Below are 24089 nucleotides of genomic sequence, written 5' to 3'. Positions count from 1 at the left end.
GGTCTTGGTCATAGTGTGGCCTTCACCAAAAGCTGCTCTTCCAGGAACAGCTGCCAAAATCCCACCTATTTTTCAAAGTCTATTTCAGCATCTGTCAGGGATGGACTGCAAAAAATAACAATGCATGTTAAAATAATCGAATGAGTGAGTAAACGCCCAGTTCAACACCTGACTCTGACTTTCCCATTAACTCCAGCTAGAGAGGTCTCTCACCCTCCCACATCTGCGTCCCAGCTCTTTTTGTGTGTAGTTCTACGAAACAAATCCAGGCTTCAAAACACAAACTAGGATAGAAAGACATAAAAGTCACAAAATCAGTCCCTTCAGCATCAAAATCATACCTTCAGCTGGTATTATGAGCCTTGCACTCCCCCGGCTGAGGCAGTCAGTCGCTGGTCATAGGTCGGCTGCTCACAGCAGCTCTCCCCGGCTGCCGGCCACTCACACTGGATGCTGGCCACCAGCTGCTCCTGGCAACGCGCGTTAGCCACTCCGACCTCCGGCTGCTCACCGCAGCCCAGCTCCAGGGAGATCCGTTGTTCACAATCTTAGCTGTAGAGAGTGCAGCTCACTGGCTCATGTGGCAATTGAACCGGTGACCTCAGTGTTAGGAGCACAGCACCCCAACCACCTGAGCCACCAGCCTGGCCCTGTGTTAGTTGTCTATTGCATAACAAGTCATTGCAAACTTTGAGACTTTGACCAACACCCACATGTTGTGTAGGTCAGAAGTCGGGGTTCTCTGCTCACAGTATCACAGCTGAAATCAAGATGTCAGCTGGGCCTCGCTCTCATCTGGAAGCTCAGGAAAGACTCCATTTCCAACCTCATCCACACTGTTGGCAGAATTCAGCTCCTTGGAGTTGCAGGACTGATGGTCATGCTGCTGGCGGTCATGTTGCTGGTGGTCAGGAGGTGCTTGGTTTGTATTGGAGGAGAGGAGTGGTGTATTCCAGAGCACCAGCGTTAATGGGGTACTCCTGGCACTAGAGGCTGGCTCAGGTGCTTTCCATGTGCTCCTCCATTTTCTGGACAACAAAGGCAGATGGAATCTCCTCATGCTTCAAATCTCTGACTTCCTTTTTGTCACTAATTGGACAATCAAGACTTTTGTGCTTTGCTTATAGATGCACCCCAAAAGTTAGAAACTAATAAACTGTTTTTGTGTAATTTTGTTAGTATTGTTCACTGAAAAGCTGGTACTGTATTTCCCCGAAAATAAGACGTAGCTAGATCATGAGCTGTAATGCGTCTTTTGGAGCAAAACTTAATAATAGGACCCAGTCTTAATATAAGACCTGGTCTATATAATAATATAATATAATATAACATAACATAATATAATATAATATAATAAATATAATATATAATTATAAATATAATGTAAAAGACCTGGTCTTTATAATGTAATACTGGGTCTTATATTAATTTTTGCTCCAAAAGACACATTAGAGCTGATGGTCCAGCTAGGTCTTATTTTGGGGGAAACACGGTAGTTACTAGATTGCATTTCCTTTCTTACACTTTTTTCTTTTCCGCAGTTGCTGCCTTTATCTTTCCCACATGTTTATCCAGTCTTTCTTTTGTTCAGTCTCCCTCTCCCCAGAGGCCTCCTTCTAGTCTGGTCTGCCAGTGTCCAACCCTGCTGGACATATGTCATCCTGACTTCCTTTCACAGCTTTCTGCATGGGGTGCACTCTTTTCTGAAACTCATGTTTTCCTCTTCATCGTTTATTTCCATGTTTCTCTAGAGCACACCCTCCAAGTAACCACCTAAGGAAGGGTGCGTAGGACATAGTTAATCTTACTCCTTATTTGTCTCCATGGGTCTTTATTATGTCTTTATAATTTATAGTTCGGCCTATATGGAATTCTAGATTGAAAACTGTGTTTTCTCAGCACTTTGAAGCATTTTTCTAGTGACTTGTAGCACCCAGTTTTGCTGAGAATTCTGAAGGCATTTCGGTTATGCTGTGACCTTTTAAATTTTATTTTTTTCATTTTTCTCCCTTCTGAAAGCTTTTAGATCTTCTCTTTATCCCTGTGTTCAAAAAATGTCAGGATATTATACTATAGTGTGGGTCATTATTTTTTTCCATTTATTTTGGGAGCACATATTGGACTCTTAATATGGAAACTTTATGAATTTTGTTTATGGGGAATTTTCTTATGTATCATTTAAATAATTCTGCATTTTAATCTGTTTTGCTGGAATGTCCATTTGTTGGATTTTTAACTTCCTTTTTTGTCTCACATTTTCCCTTGTATTTTCTTCATCTTTTGATTCTTACCTCTTTATCTTTTTATTTCACTTTCTGAGAAATTTTCTTAACTTGGAAATATTCTATTATCTATTAATTTTAAAATCATATATATATTTAAATTTTCAAGAGCTTTCTCTTGTTCTCTGGTTGTTTCTTTTTTCTTCATACCATCCAGTTTTTAGTGATACAATAGTTCCTTGAATCTCTGTGAGGATAGTAAATAGAACGTAAAAAAAAATTTTAATTTCTTTTCTGTTTCTTTATTTCCATTTCCTCTGAGGTCATTTTATTTGTTTGTCTTACTCTTTCAGTTTGGAGTCTCTCCTCAGATGTGTGGTAATCTTTGTCCATTTATATTTAAGAATGAAGAACTTGAAAGCTTGCTGATTAGCTAGTGCTCCGTAGGTTGACTGGGCATTACTGTCACTGGGGACGTCCTTCTCCCACTTGCCTCCAATGCCAGAACACGAAGCTCTTTCTTATGGGGACATGAGATTTCTCCAGAAACCACCTGATCTCCCATCTGGAGAGTAGACCCTAGTGTCTTTGTGCTCTGTGTCCAGGGGTGAAGAGAGACTGTCAAATGTACAGATTAATCCATGAATCCCTGTTTTTAAGCTCTGTGTCTCGCTGGTTCTTCCAACACGTCCTTTCTTGGCTATGTCTTCCTCTTTGTACATGCTGCACAAAGGCTTTCTCTGCCCTGCTTCATCAGTTGCCACTTCTCCATCTGTTTTCTATTGCCCTGAAACTCGTTGTAGTATCTTGTCTACTGAGGCTACTTCACCCATTATCTTTACTGTTGTGGGTTTATATCCTTTTTATTTCTTAAGAGTCATTTTAGAAGGCTCTTAAGAAAAAGGGGAATGAAACAGGCAGTCAATTTATCATCTCCAGTGACATGTCAGCCTAAGCTTCCTTCCATCCTTCTCATTTCCACGCTGGCCCAATCATTACATTGTTTCAGGACTCTCGTGCTCACCCCCTCCTCCCTGAACCCCAGGCACCTTTTCCTCACCTTTCAAGGCTATCTCCTTCTCAGGAAAGGACTGGAAACTCCTTTACTCTGAGGGTGCATTGTCATGTGAGGACTTCCAGGAACACAGTCCCTACTGGTTTAAACCGAAGAAATGAAGAGAATATAGTGGGATTTCAGTTTTAGGACTGGGTTTGGGGAAGCTATACCTCAGGCATGAGCACAGTTCTTTTATGTCCTGAGCCCATAAAATGACCCCGTGTTACTCATTGGTGATAACAGCACAGGAGTGATTCTCCTGACTGAGACAGGCCTCCTGTGGCTGGACAGAGGCTGCTGCTACTCTGCACTACACCCTCCATCCCAGGCCTGGACATGTGGCCTGTGATCGCTGAGGGGCTGTGGTGCCCCTGACCTCTGAGACTATAAAGACTGGATGCCCTGGAGATGGCTCTGCATCCCATGCCTCCATGGGACTGACCTACTAGACCTGGGTGCTATTCCCCAGACTCGCTCACCCTGTATCCCAGAGTCCTGGAGGGCTCCACCTAGAGGATGTCCTGCCAACAGGATCTGACCAACCATCTTGGTTTGCTCAGTACCGAAGGGCTTCCTGGGATGTGAGATTTTCAGTGCTAAAACTGGAAGGTCTTGGGCAAACTGGGAAGAATTGGTCACCTTACCTGCAGAGAACTAGTCCCCTGTCTCCTACCCACCCGGCCCCAACCTCAGACAGGTTGGGTCAGGCAGAAGGTTTGGGGCCTCACTGACTGTTCTAAGGTGATTGCCCAGGGTCCCAACGAGGCTCCTCTCACCAGCTCCCAAATACAGGCTCACTCCCACCTCTTCCCCATCCTTCCCCAAGGACAGTCCAGCTTCTCCCTGGGCAGAAGTTCCTCTGCAGCCCATCTTACAGGGCCCCTCAGCTCTGCTTGTGCCCCCAGAGATTGAAGCTGGGCACATCCAGAGGCAGCTATGTCCCTCACAAAGTGCTTTCCTGACACTTCCCCTCGATGTCCCAGCAATGACCTCAGAAATCATACAGATCACGTTGGATTCCTCTTCCTCATCTCAATAACATGATAAAATAATCATGATAAATAACATTTACCAACCGCTTATTATACGTCAGGTCTCATGCTAAGAGCCTTCTATGTGTCATCTCATTAATCCTCAGAATGACCTTAGAGGCAGGTATTATTATTCCTATTTTACAAATGAGGAAATTGAAGTTCAGAGAGGCTAACTTGCTCAGTCACACAGCTAGTAGAAATTGCCAAAATAGAACTCAAACCTAGGAGCATCTGATGTCACAGTCTAAGAATTTTAAATGATCTTGAAATGTCCAATTTAAGTCCCACCTCCTTCAGAAAGTCTTTGACAGAATTGCTTTTTTTTTTTTTTTACTTAAGAAATCCAGAGGGGTAGTCCCAGGGCTGGTGCAGTGGCTCATAGGTAACAAGGACCATGGCTCTTTCCATCTTACCACATCTTAGTCCTCGGAGTGTGGGCATGGCATTTTTCAAAGACAGATGTAATAACATGTCCCATGCTGCTTGCTCTTCTGCAATGTGACCTTGTCACTGGCTCATCAAGAGGTAGAGTGTAACTCTCTTCCCCTTGAATCTGGGCTGGCCTTACTGATGAGCATAATCATCAAATGCAGTGGGAATGACATTTTGAACTTTCAAGGTTAGGTTATAAGTCTTGTAGCACCTGTCTGGGCCTTTTTAAAGTGTTTAAAGATTTGCCCTTGGAAGCCAGCTATCCGGTTGGTGCAAAAGTAAATGCAGTTTAAGAGGTTAAAAATAATTGCAAAAACCGCAATTACTTTTGCACCAGCCTAATACCAAGCTGTGGGACACCCAGCCCTCAAGGAGAGGCCATGTGCAGGTCTCCTGGTTCAAGAACACTAGCTGAGCTCCCACTGGACATCCAGCAGCAACTAACTGCCAGCTATGTGATGAGTCATCCAGGTCATCCAGCCCAGTCACCTTGAGATGAATCCCGCCCCAGCCTCCATCAGACTACATCCACATAAGAGGCCTTAAGTGACAACAATCTAGTTGAGCCTGGTTAACCTGCAGAATAATGAAGGGTAATAATAAATTATTGTTTTAAGATACTGAATTTTGGGGACGATTTGTTATGCAGCAATAGATGATTGAAACAGCTGGCTTTCTTCCTCTAGCATGTTGCCTCAAGTTACAAGATGTCTTCCTCAGCTCCAAGCACCATCACAAACAACCTCATCTAAAATCAGAAGTGCAGGAGTGAGTATGGAGCAAAGGCTTTCTCCTTGAGTGACTTGAAGGAGGAAAATCTTACCCAGAAGCCCCCAGCAGAATCCCCCATGTATCTCATTGGCCGGAACAGGGTCATGTAGCCTCTCCTTCCTGCTAGAGAGACTGGGTACAATCTCCTTAGTGGGAGGTAGGCAAAAGAAAAGGAGTCTGGGAATGACTGTTGGGTGGGCAACCAACAATGTCTGCCGTACTTGCTGATGTGGTAGTTGTTCTAGGAGACAGAAGAATCAGGTGGGAAAATGACCTCACGCTAAAGAAGGAGCCTTCACTGCTCCTTCCAGAAGTGAATCTGTCTCAATGGGCACAAGTTTATTGAAAGCTCCCTCTTTAGATAGGAAGCATGGTTTAATGGCTGGAGTCTTGCCTCTGGGAGGCAGAACGGGGCTCTACTGCTTGCTAATGGTGCAATACTGGTGCGTCAGTTTCCCATCTGTGCCTCACTTTCATCATCTGCACAATGAAAGTATTCCTTCCAATTCCTTCAGGCCAGGAGAAGCCAGGTCTGAAGGGAAGTGCCGGATACTTCATGTGTGTGGAGGCTAAGCATTTCCCAAGTCAAGCTCAGCACAGCCTGCCTGTAGCCACAGATGTTGAGATTTGCCAAACAAACCCTAATCACTTAATGAGAAATGAAAATGGTGTCTGGTTCCTCCATTTAATTGCCCCTTTGAAAACAACACACAGGAGGTTTATAGTAATCACCATAATCGCCTCATAAAACCCTGAGAATTTGATGACTGACACGCCTCATTTCTGGGAGGAATTAGAGGCAAAATTAAGGCAAGGAATTCTTGGCCTGCCTTGGCCTTGACTCCCTGGAATCCAGGACTTTGCCCACAGAGAATCTGCCACTCTGGACAGTTTCCTGGCCACTGCCAAATATCACTCCAACTGTTCTGCTGCCAATGTTCCTTCCGAGGCCTGCTCCCTGGGCCTCTTCTGTCATTGGTACTGCCTAAGGAGGTAGACCAGATGTACCAAGAAGGGCCGCCATCCCTTAGGGTCAGATGGAGGGCCTGAAGGAGGAGACAGAAACCTTGCTCAGTCTACTTGTAACATCTGAGCCAGAGGACAGGAGGAGATGTCAGGGACGCACAGGCTGTCCCTGGCCTATGGAAAGCCACAGCTCATAGGTTCTCCTGAAGCCATCCAGTCATGACCTGAGCATCTCCTACAAGATGTTATGACCTCCTGGAACTAAGACACCCTGATAGCAAGGAGGTTCTCACTCTGCTCAGCAGACAGCTCTTCCCTTTCACTTCCTCATAACTGGACTCAATCACTGAATGTTAAGGTTAGAAGGGTCCCCTGGGTTTGCCTCTCCAACTTTCCCCCTTGATAATAATTCCTTTCTCTCTTCCCTTTCACTTTCCTCTGCTCATTCATTCTCTTAAACCCCTAATGTGTGTCAGAAACTATCAATTCTTACCACAGTAGCCAGAGTGGTCCTTTTCAAACCTAAATCAGATCAAGTTACTCCTCCATCATTCTTCAGTAACCTCCCAAATCAAAGGGAAGGCCAAGCCCTTCCAGAATTCTGCACAGTTCTCGCACCCTGTTCTTTGCTCACTCTTTTCCAGCCACACTGGTCTCTTTGCTGTTCCTGCAAAATGCCAGGGATCTTCCCGCCTCCGTACAGGTTCCCTTGCTGTTGCCACTGCGTGGAATGCCCTTCCCCCAGGTACACAAAAACTTCCCTCCCTTCTTTCCTTCCAGGTGTTTTCTGAGCTCCCTATATAAAATTGCACCCCCACCCTCTCTATTATCCTCCCCTACTTATTTATGTCAATCATGCTTATTACCTTCGAACACTCTAAGATTTGCTTCTTGTTTGTCTTTCTACACTAGGAGGTTAGCTCCAAAGGGCAGCAATTTCTGTCATTCTTGTTCTCTGTTATAACCCTAATACCTGCCACAGTGCTGTCATGCAGTGGGTGCTCAGTAAATATTTGTTGAGTGAACACACAAATGGGGATAGAGTGGTGAAAAAAATAAGGCCCCTTCCCTCAGGGAACTTACCGTCTGATGGTAGAGGCAGACGTGAGGCAGGCGGTCACCCACAGGGCTGAGAACTGCACCGTGACAAGTGCTGGAGGGAAAGCGCAGGTGTGCTGACTGGGCTGCGGAGCCCTGGAGGGCTGTCTGAGAAGACTGGGCACGTGGGGGTCATGATGCTTGGGAGGAAAGGGGCTGGAGAAGCTCAGGTTGCCACCCTTAGACCCTCTAAAGGCAATGGGACGCCACGATGAGAGGGCAACTCGTCTGCAAACGGGGTTCAGGTCCCCACTCTGCCACTTCCCAGTCATTCACCCTGGAGCAAGCCACCTCAGTGCTGGAGCCCTTGCTTCCTTATCTATAAGATGGAGAAGGGATAACTATTTCATAGGCTTATTGGGAGAAACAGACGAAATGTTTGTCCGAGATGGAAACTCTAGGTGCTCAGCAAGTGCTAGCTTGTGTCCTGCTCCTTCCTCTTTTGCCAAACCTCATGTTATCCAACCTCTTTTCATTTGGCCCCTCATGAGCCTTGGAGAGTGGTATGAGGAAGGAGAGCGTCCAATCAACCTGAATGTAAAACCCAGAGGGTGAGGTAGCTCCTGCCTCTATCTCTGCCTCTGTTCTTTCTCTTCCCGGATGGGTGTTATCTGCCCCTCATCAGATGAGGGAAGATATGACTGCTTACAGCGTCTGACAAGTCCTGCCATGTGGAAAGAATCTCCAAATTCCCAAGAGAAGGGCATTGGCCCAACTGAAGCAGGTGTCCAACTCTGGCCCAGTCAGCTTTGGGAAGGGGAGTGGTGGTCACATAGTACTAACGTGGCTGCCAAGCTACTCCTCTGGGGGTCATTCCCCATAGTCATGGGGATTGGTGGGGGGGCTGTTCTGAGAGAAGGGAAATTGTCATGAGCATAGCACATACCTCAAAGATGCCTCTTACATATCTATAATGTCATGTGGCTCAATGTTCATGAATTCCAGTCCCAGATTATTCTATTGACTTACTCTGTGACCTCAGGCAAGTCCCTACCTTCTAGGGGCTGCAGTTTCTTCATTTGCACGCAGAGGAAAGTGGGAGTAAGTGCTCTGTTGGGCTCCTAAACTCTCTGGAACTTTGGGCCACTTGCTTACTTTCTTTGAGCCTCAGTTTACTCATCTGTAAAAATGGGAGTAATGATATTCACCTCACAGAATTATTGTAAAACAACAAGCATGAAAATATGTAACATGAGTTGGGTACAGAGATGCTCAAGAAATGTTAGTGACTTTAGTAGATTTAAATTGGGATGGCTGCCCAGGTCACAATGATTTCTCCCAAGAGTCGTGGCTGTGATACCCCCATATGTTTGGGAGAATTGCTCTTCCTCTAATTGGGAGCTGCCATCCTCTGACAGCCATGTGTCAAGGGGTGAGCCTGGGTCTCAGATTAGATCACTCAGAGTCCTTCTCTGAAGCTTTTTTTCCAACTGAAGCTCTTTTGTATCTGTTTGCAGAACTGTAAGGACAGGAGCATGAAGCTGCTAATAGCCAGGTCCCCAGCCTCGTGGAGAAAGTGATCTGTGAAAGTGAAGCTGACATGAAGAGGATGTTTGAGTACTTGCTTCCAGATATTGGTAAATCTAGTTTCACCCTTGCCATGATTTATGAGCCAATACCCCCTCATTTTTCTTGTTAGTTTGAGTTGGTTTTCTGTCACTTGCAGCCAATGACTCCTGATAATATCTCCTCCATTCCCTCACTAAGCTCCTGCAGCCTGCCCCTTTTGTCTCTGATGCTCCGTGTTTATAGTCATCAATTTATTCATTCCATCAATTAGTGTCAGCAGCCACTGTGCACCCATTCTGTCCCTGGCCCTCTGTTGGACACTGAGATTCTTGCTAGAAAAACAATTCACATCCCTACTTCTCAAGACTTACTGAGTGAGACAGGGGAAGAAACTAAGCAAGCATTCCATACTGTGTATGGTAAATGGCTGTGACTGAGGGAAGCACAGGAGCTTTGGGGAAGTCAGAGAGGGAAATGTATCTCCATTTGGAAGGCTCCCTGGAGGAGATGGCACGAGCTGAGGTTTTCAGATGGGGGTGGGTGTGGAGAGAGGACAAAGGGTATTCTGGGCAGAAGAACCTACATTTGTAAGGGCCCAAAGGAGAATAAGAGAATGGCAGCCTGGAGCCAGAGAAGAGGTGGTACAAGATATGAACTTATTTGTATTTTCCACCCCTGTAAACTTCTGGGGGAAAAAAACAAAGCCCTCCATTTTTTAAGCTTGGCAAGTCCCCAGGGTGGAGTCTTTGAACAGGGATGAAAAGAAGTGACTCTTGACCACAGTAAAGCACTGGAGCGAATGATTCTTCCCCCAGTAGGCTGCCCACTGATCCTCCGTCCCATCAGGGAAGCCACGCTCACAGCAGCTGGTCCTGTCCGTAGGACCCGTCTAAAAATAGGAAGGCCGGAAGCCTAACACCAAGCAGACAGCAGAAAAGCAGCCCAGGAAGTCCTGGGAGGAGCGTACATATCCCCCCTTTGTAGGAAACATACTCATTACATTCTGAGCAAAGGCAGTTCACAATTCACCCTGCAGAAAATATGCAGTTATTGTCCCCAAACACGCCAAAACCCTACTAATGACTGCACGCCTGCTCCAAAGGCATAAACTGTTCCAGATGCTACTTGCCAGAGAGCTCTTCCTTCTTTCCGCCTAAGAGTTCTGGACTCTTCCTTGTGTTCTAGTGCTTTGGGAGACATATGAGCTGGGGATCTTGGGGTAAGTGATTGACCTCTGTGGGCCTTACAGGGGCACCCTAAAGGACCTTTGCCCTAATGGACTGTTGTGGAGACTGTCTGCCTGCCTGTCTGGTGGGACAGCCGGAGAAGGGTGGCAGGCAGGAAGCCAGTGCTTTAGGCGACTTATGGCTGAGGAAGGTGGGCTCTAAATTTGAGTGATTTTAGTTTCTGTATCTATCAAACAGTAATGAGTCTGTAGGGAAGTAATTGGCAAACTCAGAGCCCCAAACACACTCAGAGATTGGACAAGCATTGGAACTTGAAACTGTCTCCTGGCCAGGTGACTCTGGGCGTCTCCCTCTACTTCTCTGAAGTGCCATTCCCTCATCTGTAAATTGGGGATATCTCTGCAATTAGCTTTTCCCCCCTCTGGTTAAAGAACTCATGTATGCTTATTTTCTATTTTTAAAAATGTAATCAACTCATCTTTGAATAGGTGATACACTCACATGATTCCAAGTTCATAAGATGTAAATGGTAGAGTTAAAGTCTCCCTGTCCCTCTCATTCTTGTCTCATAACCACACCATTTTCTTCCACTGAGGCAACCATTGTTAGTGGTTTCTGGTGTGTTAAATATGTATAACATTTTAAAACTTTTTTATTGAAGTATTAACCCATACGTATACAGCAAAGTATGCATATGTTAAGAGCACATCTCGGTGAACAATGTTCACCATTTTAATTCCTAAAAAGAAAAAGGAAAAAGAGAAAGCATCCCAAATTCATCCCCTAGAGATAAAAACTTGATATTTTGGTGATTTTTCTTCCCTTTCTTTTTCTATGTACATATATATACATAAACATGGACACCGTATTGTATAATTTTTCCCTGTTTTTTTTAATATTTAACATTATATCATGAACATTTCCTCATGCATTTAAAATTCCTCAAAAATTTCTTCTTTCAACGTTTGCCTAATGTTTCAAGGAAGGAACCCAACCTCAATGCAGGACAGTAGGTTCGATTGTCCCCTATTACAAATAACACAGTGATGAGCATTGTTGAGCATGTTCCTCAAGATGAATTCCTTGCAAGGGAATTGCTAAGTCAAACAGTATGATCTGTAGTGTAGTCATGTACAGCACAATGACGTTTGGGTCAACGACAACCTGCATGTGTGACAGTAGTCCCGTAAGATTTTCATGGGGCTGAATTTCCTATAAGGAATAGAAGGATATTTGGTTCAGGAGGAACTTTTTTTTTTCTCTGACAGGAACAGTATCTGTGGGGTTTGGCAATGGATTCCTTCTCATTCACAGCACGTCAATTTTGACTACACAGATGACGACATCCCAATCAATCAGCAACTAACCTGTTTAGCACAGAGGATCCTGGTCCCCCCCCCACCAGTGTTACGTATTTAGAGGGTGCTATAGCGATCCCAGATCTACCCGATGGTCTTCAGAGTACATCGTTGTAAATTCTTTGTGCAGTACTATCTACTTTGTGCAGTAGATACTGCACAAGGACACAGGTCCACGAGAGCTGCCTTAACAAGTACAAAGTGCCACTGTCACTTTAGTAAAAGCTTTCTCTGGTAGTGTGCAGCCAGCCTGTCCCTAAACTTTGGAAATACTTTCAGGTTGTAAAGACGTAAAGTATAGATGAGTTTTATTTCTTCCATAAAACCAATGCTAGAGAGAGCCCTTTGCCACATAGAGTCCATGGAACCCAAAACAAATTTCCAAAGGCAAAAGATCGAGTCCTCAGTTCTACACGCTCTTCATGTTAAACACCCTTTTTTAATGAACACCACAAAGTTCCTTAATCTGACCACTGCTCCAACATGCAGTAGCCCAAACCACACTGCCATGACAACCCCCTATGTTCCTTTCTCTCTCCATCTTGGTTTCTTATTCCTCCTGATCCTCAGGCCACCACTCCAATCACCCCTGACAGTCACTGTTACGGTGATCTAGGCCGTACCCAGCCGGATTCTCCTCCACATTTCCAATCAATCCAGCCCAGTCCCAGTTCATGGAGCTGCACGCACCTCTTCAATGATCTATTTCTGCCCCTGTTGGAAGGAGCAGGGGGAGGGCTTGTGGGACGCTGTTTATAAAGTGGAGAGCAGTGGACAGTCATGTCCTTGGCCTGCACACTCACTGACTCACCCAGAGCAACGTCCGGGCCTGCAGGCTCCAGTCATGGGAAGTGCCCTATACAGGTGTACTGTTTTTTATCTTTTACACTGTGTTTTTACTGTAGCTTTTCCTTTTCCTGGTTAGGTATGTTTAGATACACAAATATTTACCACTGTGTTACAGTTGCCTACAGTATTCAGTAGTGACGTGCTGTACAAGCTTGTAGGCTGGGAGCAACGGGCTGTGCCAGACAGTCTAGCTGGGCAGTAGGCGGTACCAGCTAGGTGTGTAAGTGCTCTCTATGTATGATGTTTGCATGATGACGAACTCGCCTAATGCCGCATTTCTCAGAACAGATCCCCATCGTTAAGTGACCCGTGACTGCATTAGAACCAGGATGAAACAGGGAGGGGCAAGCCTAGCTCGTAGAGCCTCCGTGTTAGAGACGTTATATAAGGCTCTGGTCTAGTGCTGGTCACAGACATAATGCTCCACGAGTGTGAGCTAAGGGGTCCCAGAGAAAGGACGGGAAAATGACCGGCTCTTCCTCCTCTGAGAGGCCTTGTCCTCTAGGCGCTCCCTCCCTGGAGCCTCCTGACAGCCACAAAAGTGTGTCTCGGTCTTGTCTGAGCTTTAGTATTTGAACCATTGGAGTATCGCCAAGTGGTAGGCTGGTGACTGTTTAACAGCTAGATCTCGGGGGTGGGGGATGGTTCTGATTTGTAGTGTTTGTCAATTTCTGTGGTGTAAAACCTCCCACTATGGCTGATTTCAAACTACCAACATGTCTCCAAAAGCAGAGTTTGGAGACGCACATAATCTCACGAGCTGGTCGACTCTGGCTCCAGCACCCATTTCTTGTCTTTCGATCTGCTCAGTCTCCCTGTTCTTAGCCCTTCCCCAGTCGCCCCCCACCCTGAGGCTCATCCAAGGTGATAGACAACAGATTGAACATTTCGTGAGAGGTGACTGTTCCTGAAGAACAGGATCACCCTCTCCCCGTTCTCTGAAGGAGAAACTGAGGTTCAGTTTGGTCAAGATGGTTGCCCAGGTCACCCAGCCAGATGACCTTTCACAGGCTATTATTCACTGGTCCCTTTGGACTTCTCAAATGGGAACCTGGCGTCCTACTGTGGAAATACCTGTCTTTTCTAACCACTCAAGGACTCTTGCGCCTGGCTCCACAAGTGGATGAGTCCCAGGCCTTGCCCTTGAGGAGCTAAGAGCTAGTGGGGAGGCAGACATCTCTGAGCGGTGTATACAAGGCAAAAAGGTAAGCACGCTACAGAATCGGCCCTATTCCAGTCTGGGCTGCCAGCCTCCTCTCGTCTCTCTTTGTAGCAGACGTTGCTGAGGGTTCTTTCCTCCTTCCTAAGGGAACCTATTTTTTCCGGTGTCCACTCTTCTACACAGCAACCTGCTTGATGGGAAAGTGACCCACCCCCAGTTCCAGGAGTACGTAGGTTCTGATTAATCCTGGTCAAACCTGTAACTCTTTCCTCCTTGACAGTGATTGGTTTAGGAATGGGAAAGTGATCTAATTCTGGCCAATGAGAGCTGAGGAGACTTTGGGGTGAAGGGAAGGGGAGTTTTCCTCTCCTAAGAAATAGGTATAGAAAGAGACTCCTCTTTCTTCTGGATACTTGGAACTCAGGCACTGTAGTTCTGGGTGCTGTAAGTATCTTGTCACCAGCCTGAAGATGAAGCCAACCCACGAGGGACAGCAGAGCCGAGAGAATCCATCCTGCCTCTGACCTTCTTGTTAGGGAGAAATTATATTTCCCTCTATCCTAACTTGCTTTGAGTTGAGGCTTTCTGTTACTTGAATACAAAAACATCCTAAATGATAAAACCCTCCTGGTCCACCGTCCATATTGCAAATGCAGTGGTTATTATACAAAAGGAATCTTATCACATCACTTCCTGATTCCAGTCCTTTGGTGGCTTCCTTTAGCAGTTAGGATAAAGTCTTCGTTCAATGTCTCCTCTCCCTGCCTAATACCTATCCCCTCCTACACAAACGTCAGCCCCTGAGGGCAGGACCCTTGGTCTTCATTACTGGTTTGTAAGTCGGCCACAAAGCAGGTACTTAGAAACACTGTTCAATAAATGCAGAGAAGGGGGAGGTTGGGAGCCAGAGCCCTAGGCTCCACTTTAGGTTTTTCACTGACTTGCCTTGGCATTTCAGGCAAGTTGCTACTTTTTCTGGACCTCAACATTCAAAACTATAAGACAGCATATTGGACTAAAGCAGTAGTTGAAGAATGGGGATTAAAAAAAACCTCTCAGCTACTCCATATGATAGTAGTTATGCATTTAGTATCCACTGATGGATTAAAAATAAAAAGGACTGCAAAGCTGTTACATGTGGGCACGTAGCGGTCACAGCAGCACTGACATCCGTTCATACCGTGTGTGTGAGACACATCGCGCATGCCCTTTCAGACAGCCCTGGGTGCTGTGTGGTTTCCAGATGCTGGCTTTCGCTAAGGCACCTGTCGATTGGGATTCCCTGGCCTAGATCATCTCAGAGTTCTTCAGGCACTAGAGGCTGATGTGTCTAACATGGGCCCCAGGAGTTGTGCAACTTGCTCAGGATCACAAAGCAAATGAGTAGTGGATTCAAGTGCCTTTTCCTCCAGTCTGGGCACCCTTGGCTCAGCCAGCCTGACAGTATCACTCCCCTCAGCCTCCCTGGAAACGAGAAGCAGGGAGGCCTGAGAGCTCTGAAATTGCCTAGAGTGCAGGCCGACGTAGATGGCAGAACACAGAACACTTGACAGCCCAAAATGACACAGAACATACTTCAGATGCCAGCTGTAAGGCTTAGGAGCAGCTGGAATTACACCCTCAGGGCTGAGCCAGTGTTGTCTGAGTCTGAGTCTGGACTCTGCTGAGGCAAGGACCGGATGGGGGGGCAGGGTCTAAGCCGTGGGCCACAGAGCTGAGCAGGGAGGCAGTGAGGGCAGCAAGCAGGCTTCTAGCTGGAAATTAGGCACAGGGACCCTTTGCCTTTCCCGCCACATGTGGGCACTTTTTAGCTCACTCATTCATTATTTGTTTATTCATTCATTCAGCAAGGTAGTCAGCCACTTATCAAATGCTCAGAGCTGTGCAGCTCTGCAATCTGGCATCAGGTCCAAGGACAAACTGGGCACAGAGGGAGGCAGACCAGAGCATGTACTTACATCTCTCTGGTACCGTTGAGCCTCAGGGGCCAGCGGGCCTTTTCCCTGGGGAAGGAGACACTTGGAAACGTTTTCCAAAGTGGTTGTTTTCTGTGAGCAGTTCTCAAAGAATAAGGAGGAGTACACCAGGCAGGTCAGGGAAAAGAGGAGCTCCTGGCATAGGGGCAGGAGGGAGAAGGGGTGAGTTCCTTCTCTGCGTCTGGATGGGGAACCCTCAGGGTTCCCCTTTGCTTGTTTGTTGTTTGTTTGACAATCTGGAGGTGGAATCTTACAGAGGGACAGATTAGATTTCTTGTTAATGACGATCTTAGGAGGTCGAGGGGCTGGGTGGAAAAATAAATGAGACTATATTTGTATCTATAGCTGGCGAAGTGGGTTGTGCTCATTTGGATTAGCAAAAGCTCAGAGTGGGAGAGGACCTGGCCTTTGGCTGAAAGTAGCTCTGTACAGGACATATGTGTGCTGCAGGGGAAACAGGGCACGGGGGTTGGTGAGAAACAATGTAGGTCAAGTAGTGTGGCACCTGCCAGCCACTTGGTCTGTTAATGGCTTGGTCTGACTCCTGAGGTGATGGGGAGACCTTGAAGGTGTTTAAATGGCAGCGACGGATGAGACATCATGCTAGCTGCTGAGTGGAAAAGGAATCGGAGGAGGAGGCAGGGAGCCCAGCCAGAAGGCTACTGCAGTCAGCAGTGTGAGATTAATGGCCTGAAAAAGGCCTGAGACAGGGGATAAAAGAAGAGAATGGATTTGAGAGAAATTTCTGAGAACTGACAGGTCTCTGTGACTGAAGGTGGTCGGAGAGAGAAAGGAGTGGAGGATGATGGCCAGTTCCTGGACGGTGTGACCTTCAATATTTAAGCCATCTGAGATGGACGTGATCATGTCACTACCCTGCTGAAGAATTTTCACAGGTTCCCTGTTGCCTCTAGAAAGATCTGAGCTTCTTCCATTGGCAAGTAAAGTCATCTACTATCTGATCCTCTCTCCCTTCTTTGTCTCAGTTCCTTGACCCTTTACATTAGCCACGGCGAATAATAATAGTAACTAAAACAACAGCCTACACTTACACGCATTGATACATGCCAGGCAATGTCCTAAGAACTTTACACATATTAGCTCATGTCATTCTTAGTGGAAACACTGAAAGTCTTGCACTTCCCATAATGGACCACATCCTCTCTTGCCTTCAGATGTTGGTACCCACAGATTTCTGGTCCTGATACCCAGCTGTCCTTCCAGCCATCTGATACCTATTTACAGACCATCAACTTGTGCCTGGCACTACACTAAGTAAGACATGTATGCCTTCAATGCATACAGAGTCTATTGCCAGAGACAGACACCCGAAGAGTAAATAAGTTACTTGCAGTGACAGAGATGTGACGGGAACACAGAGAATGAGCCCATACTCCAGCCTGGGGCCTGACCCACAGAGTCAGCTGGAGCTTTCCTCCTCCAGGAGGCCTTCCTGACTTTGCCATGCTGGATGAGGCCCGACAATCTGTGCCCCTGCAATCCCTTCTCTGCCTGTAGCACACACTGATTACTCTGGGAGTGACTGCCTCCTGAGCACAGAGAAGGCAGAGAACAGTCTGACTCATCACTGACCCACACCCAGGGCAGCCTGGACACAGGTCCTTAGCATTTGCTAAATGGGAGCTCTTGCGGAATGAAGAGTCACAAGGAGGAGCGTCCTTCTCCTGGGTTGTTCCCTGACGCTCTCCCCAGAATCAGGTCTACCCTTGTCCCCTTTCCCCTTTGCTGAGCCGGGCTCAAGCCCCTTGGTCTAGAGGGCACCCCACAGGGGTCAGGCCCTGCAGATAAGGCCGCGGCTGTTGTTTTCATCCCAAGTTTAGGAGCATCCTGGTTAGAAAAGGCTACACAAGAATGAGGCCCAGCATCCCTGCCAGAGCTCTGGAGAGGCAATCATCCCTCATAGAGGGGCTGCAAATTTTGGGGCAAGAACCGGACCTGACTTTCAGCCCCAACCCCCTCTCCCAGGTAGAATGGTTGGGAAGCTCTGGCCCCCACCTCTGTACTCCTTGCCGCGAAGCCCATCTTTGCTGTGGTGCCTCTGTAGAGGTGGGGCTGGGGGGCAAGGAGCCTTGCGGGCTAATGCTAACAGCTTTGCACAGGGTGGGAATTTCCACTCCTATCTAGGGAGCCATCAATGCTATGTGCCCTGACCTGGGCCTTTGGCCTCCAAAGGGCAGTAGGAAGGCTGGCCCCAGGGCCAATCCCTGGCCATTAATCCCTCCTGCCAGCCTGAATATCCACCCGGCATGGTCAGACAAAGGACTGCACAGCCCAGACACTGTGTTCCTCCCGCCCCGGGGGCTCCACTCAGACACTGGGCCGCCTGGAATCCAGGCCCATGAGAAGGGGGCCGCCTTCACTGGCCATCTTATGCCTGGATGCTCAGCCGCATCCCATCCGGCCCAGGGCCTGTGAAAGAGGGCCCAGCCACGCTGAAAACATGGATTAGCCCTTGGGCTACCCTCTGTCACTGGCCTGCTTGGCTCTGGGAAGCAGTCCCAGTGGAGGGGGCCAGGCAGGCACAGAGAACTGGTAAAGTCTGGGTTCTCACGCCTTTGGCCCAGCTCCCTGCTCCCACTCCCCCCAGGATTACATTCAGTATCGGCCAACCACACACTCAGTATTATTTATTGAACATATACTATGTCCCAGGCTCTACCCATGGACCAGAAAATTGAAAGTACAAGAAAATTGCAGTCTGCCATGAGAGATAATAAGAGCTACTTTTCCCCCACTCCTAATCTGGCGGTGTGAGACAGAGGCTGTGGTAGGGGGCTTTGGAGGCAAGGTGGGAAAGATGCCTGCTCTGGATCTGTGCCTAAGTCTAGCTGCAGAATTATGCTGCACCTGGTTGAGTTAGTTGAGAATATGCAGGCCCTGAAATCACTTCTCTGGCTCTGCCTCTTCTTTCCCTCCTGTTTAATTCTGGAAATGCTAGTTGTGTAGTAGGAAGAAAACAAATAAAGTGTCAGTGTGGGCCAGGCCCTTTCATACATGGTCTTGTTTGAATCTCATACCGTATTCTGCCGTGTATAATACACCCCCGTGTATAATGCACACCCACATTTTGGTCCCAAACTTTCAGGGAAAACATCTTTCGTTTTAATTTTTTTTTTTTCGTTTTAATTTTTTAATTCACATTTTTATTTATTTACCTTTAGGTATTTTTTGTATTATAAAGGAATTTTAGCATTTATTTTTTTAACATAATATGGTACAAGAACTTTTGTGTAACAAATAATTACAAAACACAAGAACAGAGCTACAAGGTACAAGACATTTATGTATCGGTAACAAATTTACAATATTTACACATCATAGAAGGCCAAGAACTCTTCGTCATTGCAAGTTCGTCATAAGTTCAAGAACCTGGATTGTCATATTCCAGGGTCTTATTTTCCATGTGGATATTGTTATTGATTTCTAGAGTTACACTTTTATCTCATAAGCATAAATAAAAGAATTTAAAACATTTATGTAGATATCAATTAGTACTATGCATGTATGATGCACATCATTGGTTTTCCATCACAAATTTGGGCTAAAAATGCGTATTATACACAGCAAAATATGTAACAACTCTGAAAGGGCTCATTATTGTTCCCATTTGGCAGGTGAGGCAACTGAGATGCAAATGAGCGACTGGCTCCAGGTCACTCAGCTTTGGGAGCAGGATACCCTGCTCTGCACTTGCTTGGCTTGCTTCCTTCTCTGTTCATTGTGATAGCGTTGTCTTGTGTTCACTGTGCTCAGGCAGTAGCATGCAAGGTGAAGAAGGTATAAGGTGAGACCTATTTGTGTATAAACTGAGCTTACTCTTCATTGTTGTGGGGTGGGTGATGGTCTCTAGATCTGTGAGTGTCATTTCTCCTTCCTCTCTGCTTATACAGCCCCCTCCACCTCCCTCTCTCATAGCTGTAACAGTCTCTGTGTGTCCTCTCCACCAGACAGTGAGTCTCTTCATCTCCATCTTTCCTGGCAAAGGGCCTGGCTCAGAAGTGCTGGGTGACTGATGAGGCAGGAGAGCTGAAGGAGGGATGGGCTTGGAGTGCATGTGGAATTGACAGGACTTGCAGATTGCGTGGATGTGGGGAGGGATGGGGAAGGAAGGAGCCCAAGATGATGTCGTTGTCTCTGCTCTGAGTGGTGAGGGACAAGGGGTCCTTTGCTGAGAAGGAAGGGGAGCTGGTTGGGGCTGAGGGAGATGCTAGGTTGAGGGTAATATGTAGTGGACGCTTGGATATGCTGACCTGGAGGTCAGGAGAGAGGCTAGGCATCAACTTTGTAGCTGAAGTTGTGAGGCCTGGAAGAAATCTAGACTAAATTATTTTTAGTTTAAGCTTTAAAATACCGTGTTCATAGAAGAGTCATGGTGCTCTGAACTCTAGGTTTAATTCCAGCTCTGCCAACTACCAGCTGTGTGAAGTCAGGTAAGTCACTTAACCTCTCAGAGCCTTAGTTTCCTTATCTGCAAAGCAGGAATAATAATAGTACCTGCCTCAGAAGGTGTGCACACTTTAGTGAGATAATGGGTTTAAAGTGTGTCCCATATACAAAATGCTCAGTAATGGTGGCTGTTATGTTATCTGCTGAGACTGGAGCTGTGGGGCCCTTGAGCCTTGAGTTTGGATTTTGAAGCCCTAGGCCACAGGCCTACTTACCCAGGGGCATTCCACATCAGGCCCAGAACTGAGGGTAGGTGCCCAGGGCCGCAAACTTAAGGAGACCCTGGCTGTCAAGTACTGACCCTGCACTTGCACCAGCCCTGAGACTGGTGCCCCCTTAAATTTAGGCCTTAGGCACTGCACTTGTCTGAACTACCTCTACCCCTGCTCCTTTGACCTTGCCTGTCCCCAAGACAAGCCTCTTTAAGAGGAGGCTCCTTCACCCTTTGGTTCCCTCCAAGCCATGGCTGGCTCTCCTGTCACTTTGGAGAAGTTTCCCAAAACAGACTCAAGGTGGCATCGCCTCTGGATGGTGGTGATGGATGGCGTTTCCCAGAGTGAGTTTTTAATAAAAATCGCTAAGACCCACCCCCACATAACCTCCTCAGTCCCAATGAGATGTGAGTGTAGCATTTCTGTGTCAGCTCTCTCAGACCTCTAATCTGTGGAAACACTTGGGAGGTCTCTCTCTGACCCAGTAATTGCTCCTTGGAACTTTGGGCTGTGAAGGCCTGTGTTCTGTGCACCTTCCCAGTGTGTTTGCTCTGTGTGTGTGTGTGTGTGTGTGTGTGTGTGTGTGTGTGTGTGTGTGTGTGGCGGGGGTAGGGGGGATTAGAAGCATGAGGGGTAAGGGAGCCCTTTTTCTAGAACAGAAGAGACATGGAGAAGAGGCAGCCAGAAAGGCAACTCCAAGTTACGGATTTTCTGGGAGTTCTTCTACCACTTTTCAAGATTTTATTCTTTCAAAGGATGCTCACAAGTGCCTGGATAGGACAGGGTTGTGGAGAAGGTAGGAGAGCGAGATGATGACTCTGTTGCCACCAAAACATCCTCCCCTGAGACAAAGCTGGCCTGTTTGCTCTGCCCTCTCTCCCACCCTACCCTTCTCCGTTGCCCGACCAGCACAGCGTTAGGATGCTGAGGGCTGGTAAGGTGTCCCTGGGCGGCTCTCATCGCTGCCCCAGCTGGGGTTGGAAGGACAGGGAAAAGGCCAAGAGAGAAGAGTAGGGGACAGGACTCGGTGGCAGCAGCGGGAGAAGCATAATGGGGAGGGGGCCCAGAGAGCGCTGAGTGGATTGATTTGTGATTGGCATTGACCCAAAAGGAGGAGGTTGAGGGAGGAGTGGAAAGGGAAGGGGGCTGATTGAAGCCGGTGGGATGGGGTCAGGGCTAGAGCCAGACCCAAAGGAGATAGGGAAGGAATGAGGCTGGGTCTGAGAAAGATTGACCCAAAGGGAGGACACTATGGGAGGAGCAAACTGTAGGGCGGGGGAGTAGGAGCACGATAAGGGGCTCGGAGAAGCCGACGAGGGGGGTGGTGCCGGGCAGCCCGGAAGGTCCGAGGCCTCTGCCCTGGTCAGGGGGCAGGGGAGGGGAAACTGTTCATATAAGGCGGGTCAGCGGCCCCTGCTTTCCGGGCAGCGTGGGCAGGGACTGCTGACTCCCAGTGACTGGGCGCGGCGACATGGAGCCGCCCACCGCCTTCTCCGACTTCCCGGCCCTGCCCTGGGTCGCGCCGTCGGGGCCGCCGCCGTCGCCGCTCGCCGGAGCCGAGCCGGGTCCGCAGCCCGAGGAGGCGCCCGCGGGCCGCGGGGATCCCGAGCCCCCGCCCGGCCCCGGCCCCGCCCCCGGCCCCGCCCCCGGCCCCGGCCCCGCCCCCGGCCCCGGCCCCGGCCCCGCCCCCGCCCCCGGCCCCGCCCCCGCCCCCGCCCCCGCCCCCGGCCCCGGCCCCGCCCCCGCCCCCGGCCCCGCCCCCGCCCCCGGCCCCGGCCCCCGGCGCCGGCGCCCCCTGCCTCGCGGGAAGCCTCCCTACTCGTACATCGCGCTCATCGCCATGGCGCTGGCGCACGCCCCCGGACGCCGCCTCACGCTGGCCGCCATCTACCGCTTCATCACCGAGCGCTTCGCCTTCTACCGCGACGGCCCGCGCAAGTGGCAGAACAGCATCCGCCACAACCTCACGCTCAACGACTGCTTCGTGAAGGTGCCCCGCGAGCCGGGCAACCCGGGCAAGGGCAACTACTGGACGCTGGACCCGGCGGCCGCCGACATGTTCGACCACGGCAGCTTCCTGCGGCGCCGCAAGCGCTTCAAGCGCGCGGAGCTGCCCGCGCCCGCCGCGCTGTCCCCGGCCGCGCTCGCCGCGGGCCCGCCGCCCGGCCCCTACGCGCCCTTCGGCCCCGGCCCCGGGCTGCTCGCGCCGCCGCTCCCCGCCACCCCCGCGCCCGCGCCGCCCGCGCGCGTCTTCCGCGTGGACAGCCCGGTGAGCCCGCCGCCCGAGCTGGCGGGCCGGGGCGCCGCGGAGCCGCCCTGCTGGGCCGCGCCCGACGCCGCCTTCCCGCCCTGCGCTGCCGCCGCCTCCCCGCCACTCTACGCGCCAGCCCCGGGCGCCGTGGGGCCGCTCTCGACGCGCCCTGGGCCCGGCCCGCTCCCCGCCGAGCCGCTGCTGGCCTTGGCGGGGCCGCCGGGCGCTCTCGGCCCGCTCGGCCCGGGACAGGCCTACCTGAGGCAGCCGGGCTACGCGCCGGGGCTGCAGCGCTACCTGTGAGCCCTTCCCCACCGTCAGGGCCGCCTGGGGTCCCGTAGCACCCAGGGCTGGGCGCTGCCTGGAGCGCCCCCTCTCCCTGCTCCCCCCACCCCTTGGCTGGACCCACCTCTCTGCCTCTGGGACTGAGCACACCTGATCGATACCTCTTTCTCTGTCACCCATCCCAGGGGAGCCTCCCACCATCCTTCCACTGGACTGAACCCTCCACCCACCTGGACGTGTGAGCTCATTTCTTCTCCCTCCGCTGTGAGCCCCCGTCTGTGCGCTCCCCCGGCGCCCTTGTTGATCCCATGTCCCTGAGCTGGATCATCACCGCCCCTGAGCCCCCAGCCCAGGTTTCTGGTGAATTCCAAGCCTTCAGAAGCCAGACCTTCCATCTCAAGCCACCTCCCCAACTGGCTCCTTACTTCCTCAACCTTGCCTCCTGGTTTTTACATTAGCGGTCAGGCTCCTGGTTTGGTGACTCCCTCGCTGCCTTCCCTTCATTTCCCCCAAGTGCGCCCCTTAACCCACTCGCTGTCTGTCCTCAGTTTCTTACTGGGAAGTTGCCCCCCTTCCGCACAGACGCACCTGGCTGTGCTGTGCCAAGCCCTGAAGACAGCTCTTCATGATTTCTGACACAAGCAGCATCAGGGGCACCGGAGGGCTCCGGACTGAAAGGGGAGTTAGTGGGCTACGCACCATCTGGAAAATTTAGGACTTGTTACATTATTATTTTTTTAATCAAAGCTGGTTTGATTAAAAAGAAAGAAGAAATCTCCCCCTCAGCTTGGTGTGCTGGCTGGTGACTTGGGGGGGTGGTGGTCTGGGGGAGATAGTGGCTGAGCTTTGTTCAGGGTCTTGGGTTGTCACATGGCTGAGCCCCTTTGTGAGCTGTCAGGCAGAGGTTCATGAAGTAGGATTAGGATGGGATCAAACCATAGCTGTACATATACAGTAGTACTTTGGTTTTCGAACGTCTCCGTTGACGAACATTTCGGTTTATGAACACCGTAAACCTAGAAGTAAATGCTTTGGTTTTTGAACACGCCTCGGAAGTTGAACATATCATGCAGCTTCTACTGCGTGCAAGATCCTGAGGCCTACCTGTTGGCTGTTTTCGAATGTTTCAGAACTCCAATGGTCTTTCGGAACAGATTACATTCGAAAACCGAGGTACCACTGCAGCAGGCCTAGTAAATGTCATCACCTGCTACATCCCAGAGGCTGGTAGAGATGAGACGTGGTGTGCACAT

At 49.2% G+C, this 24089-nt stretch overlaps 1 protein-coding gene across 1 annotated transcript; it reads left to right on the top strand.

The window, feature by feature from the left end:
• Window positions 1-21762: 21762 nt before the first annotated feature.
• Window positions 21763-23610, top strand: FOXE3 (forkhead box E3). Its single transcript, XM_081058042.1, has 2 exons — window positions 21763-21930; window positions 22054-23610. Exons 1-2 carry the CDS (start codon window positions 21772-21774, stop codon window positions 22852-22854), a joined length of 960 nt encoding a protein of 319 aa, XP_080914168.1. The 5' UTR covers window positions 21763-21771; the 3' UTR covers window positions 22855-23610.
• Window positions 23611-24089: the final 479 nt, after the last annotated feature.

The sequence above is a fragment of the Rhinolophus hipposideros genome, assembly GCF_964194185.1.
Source record: "Rhinolophus hipposideros genome assembly, chromosome: 8".
In the NCBI taxonomy this organism is placed as follows: Eukaryota; Metazoa; Chordata; class Mammalia; order Chiroptera; family Rhinolophidae; genus Rhinolophus; species Rhinolophus hipposideros.
The sequence above is the reverse complement of the archived record's forward strand: the minus strand, read 5'-3'. Positions and strand labels throughout refer to the sequence as shown.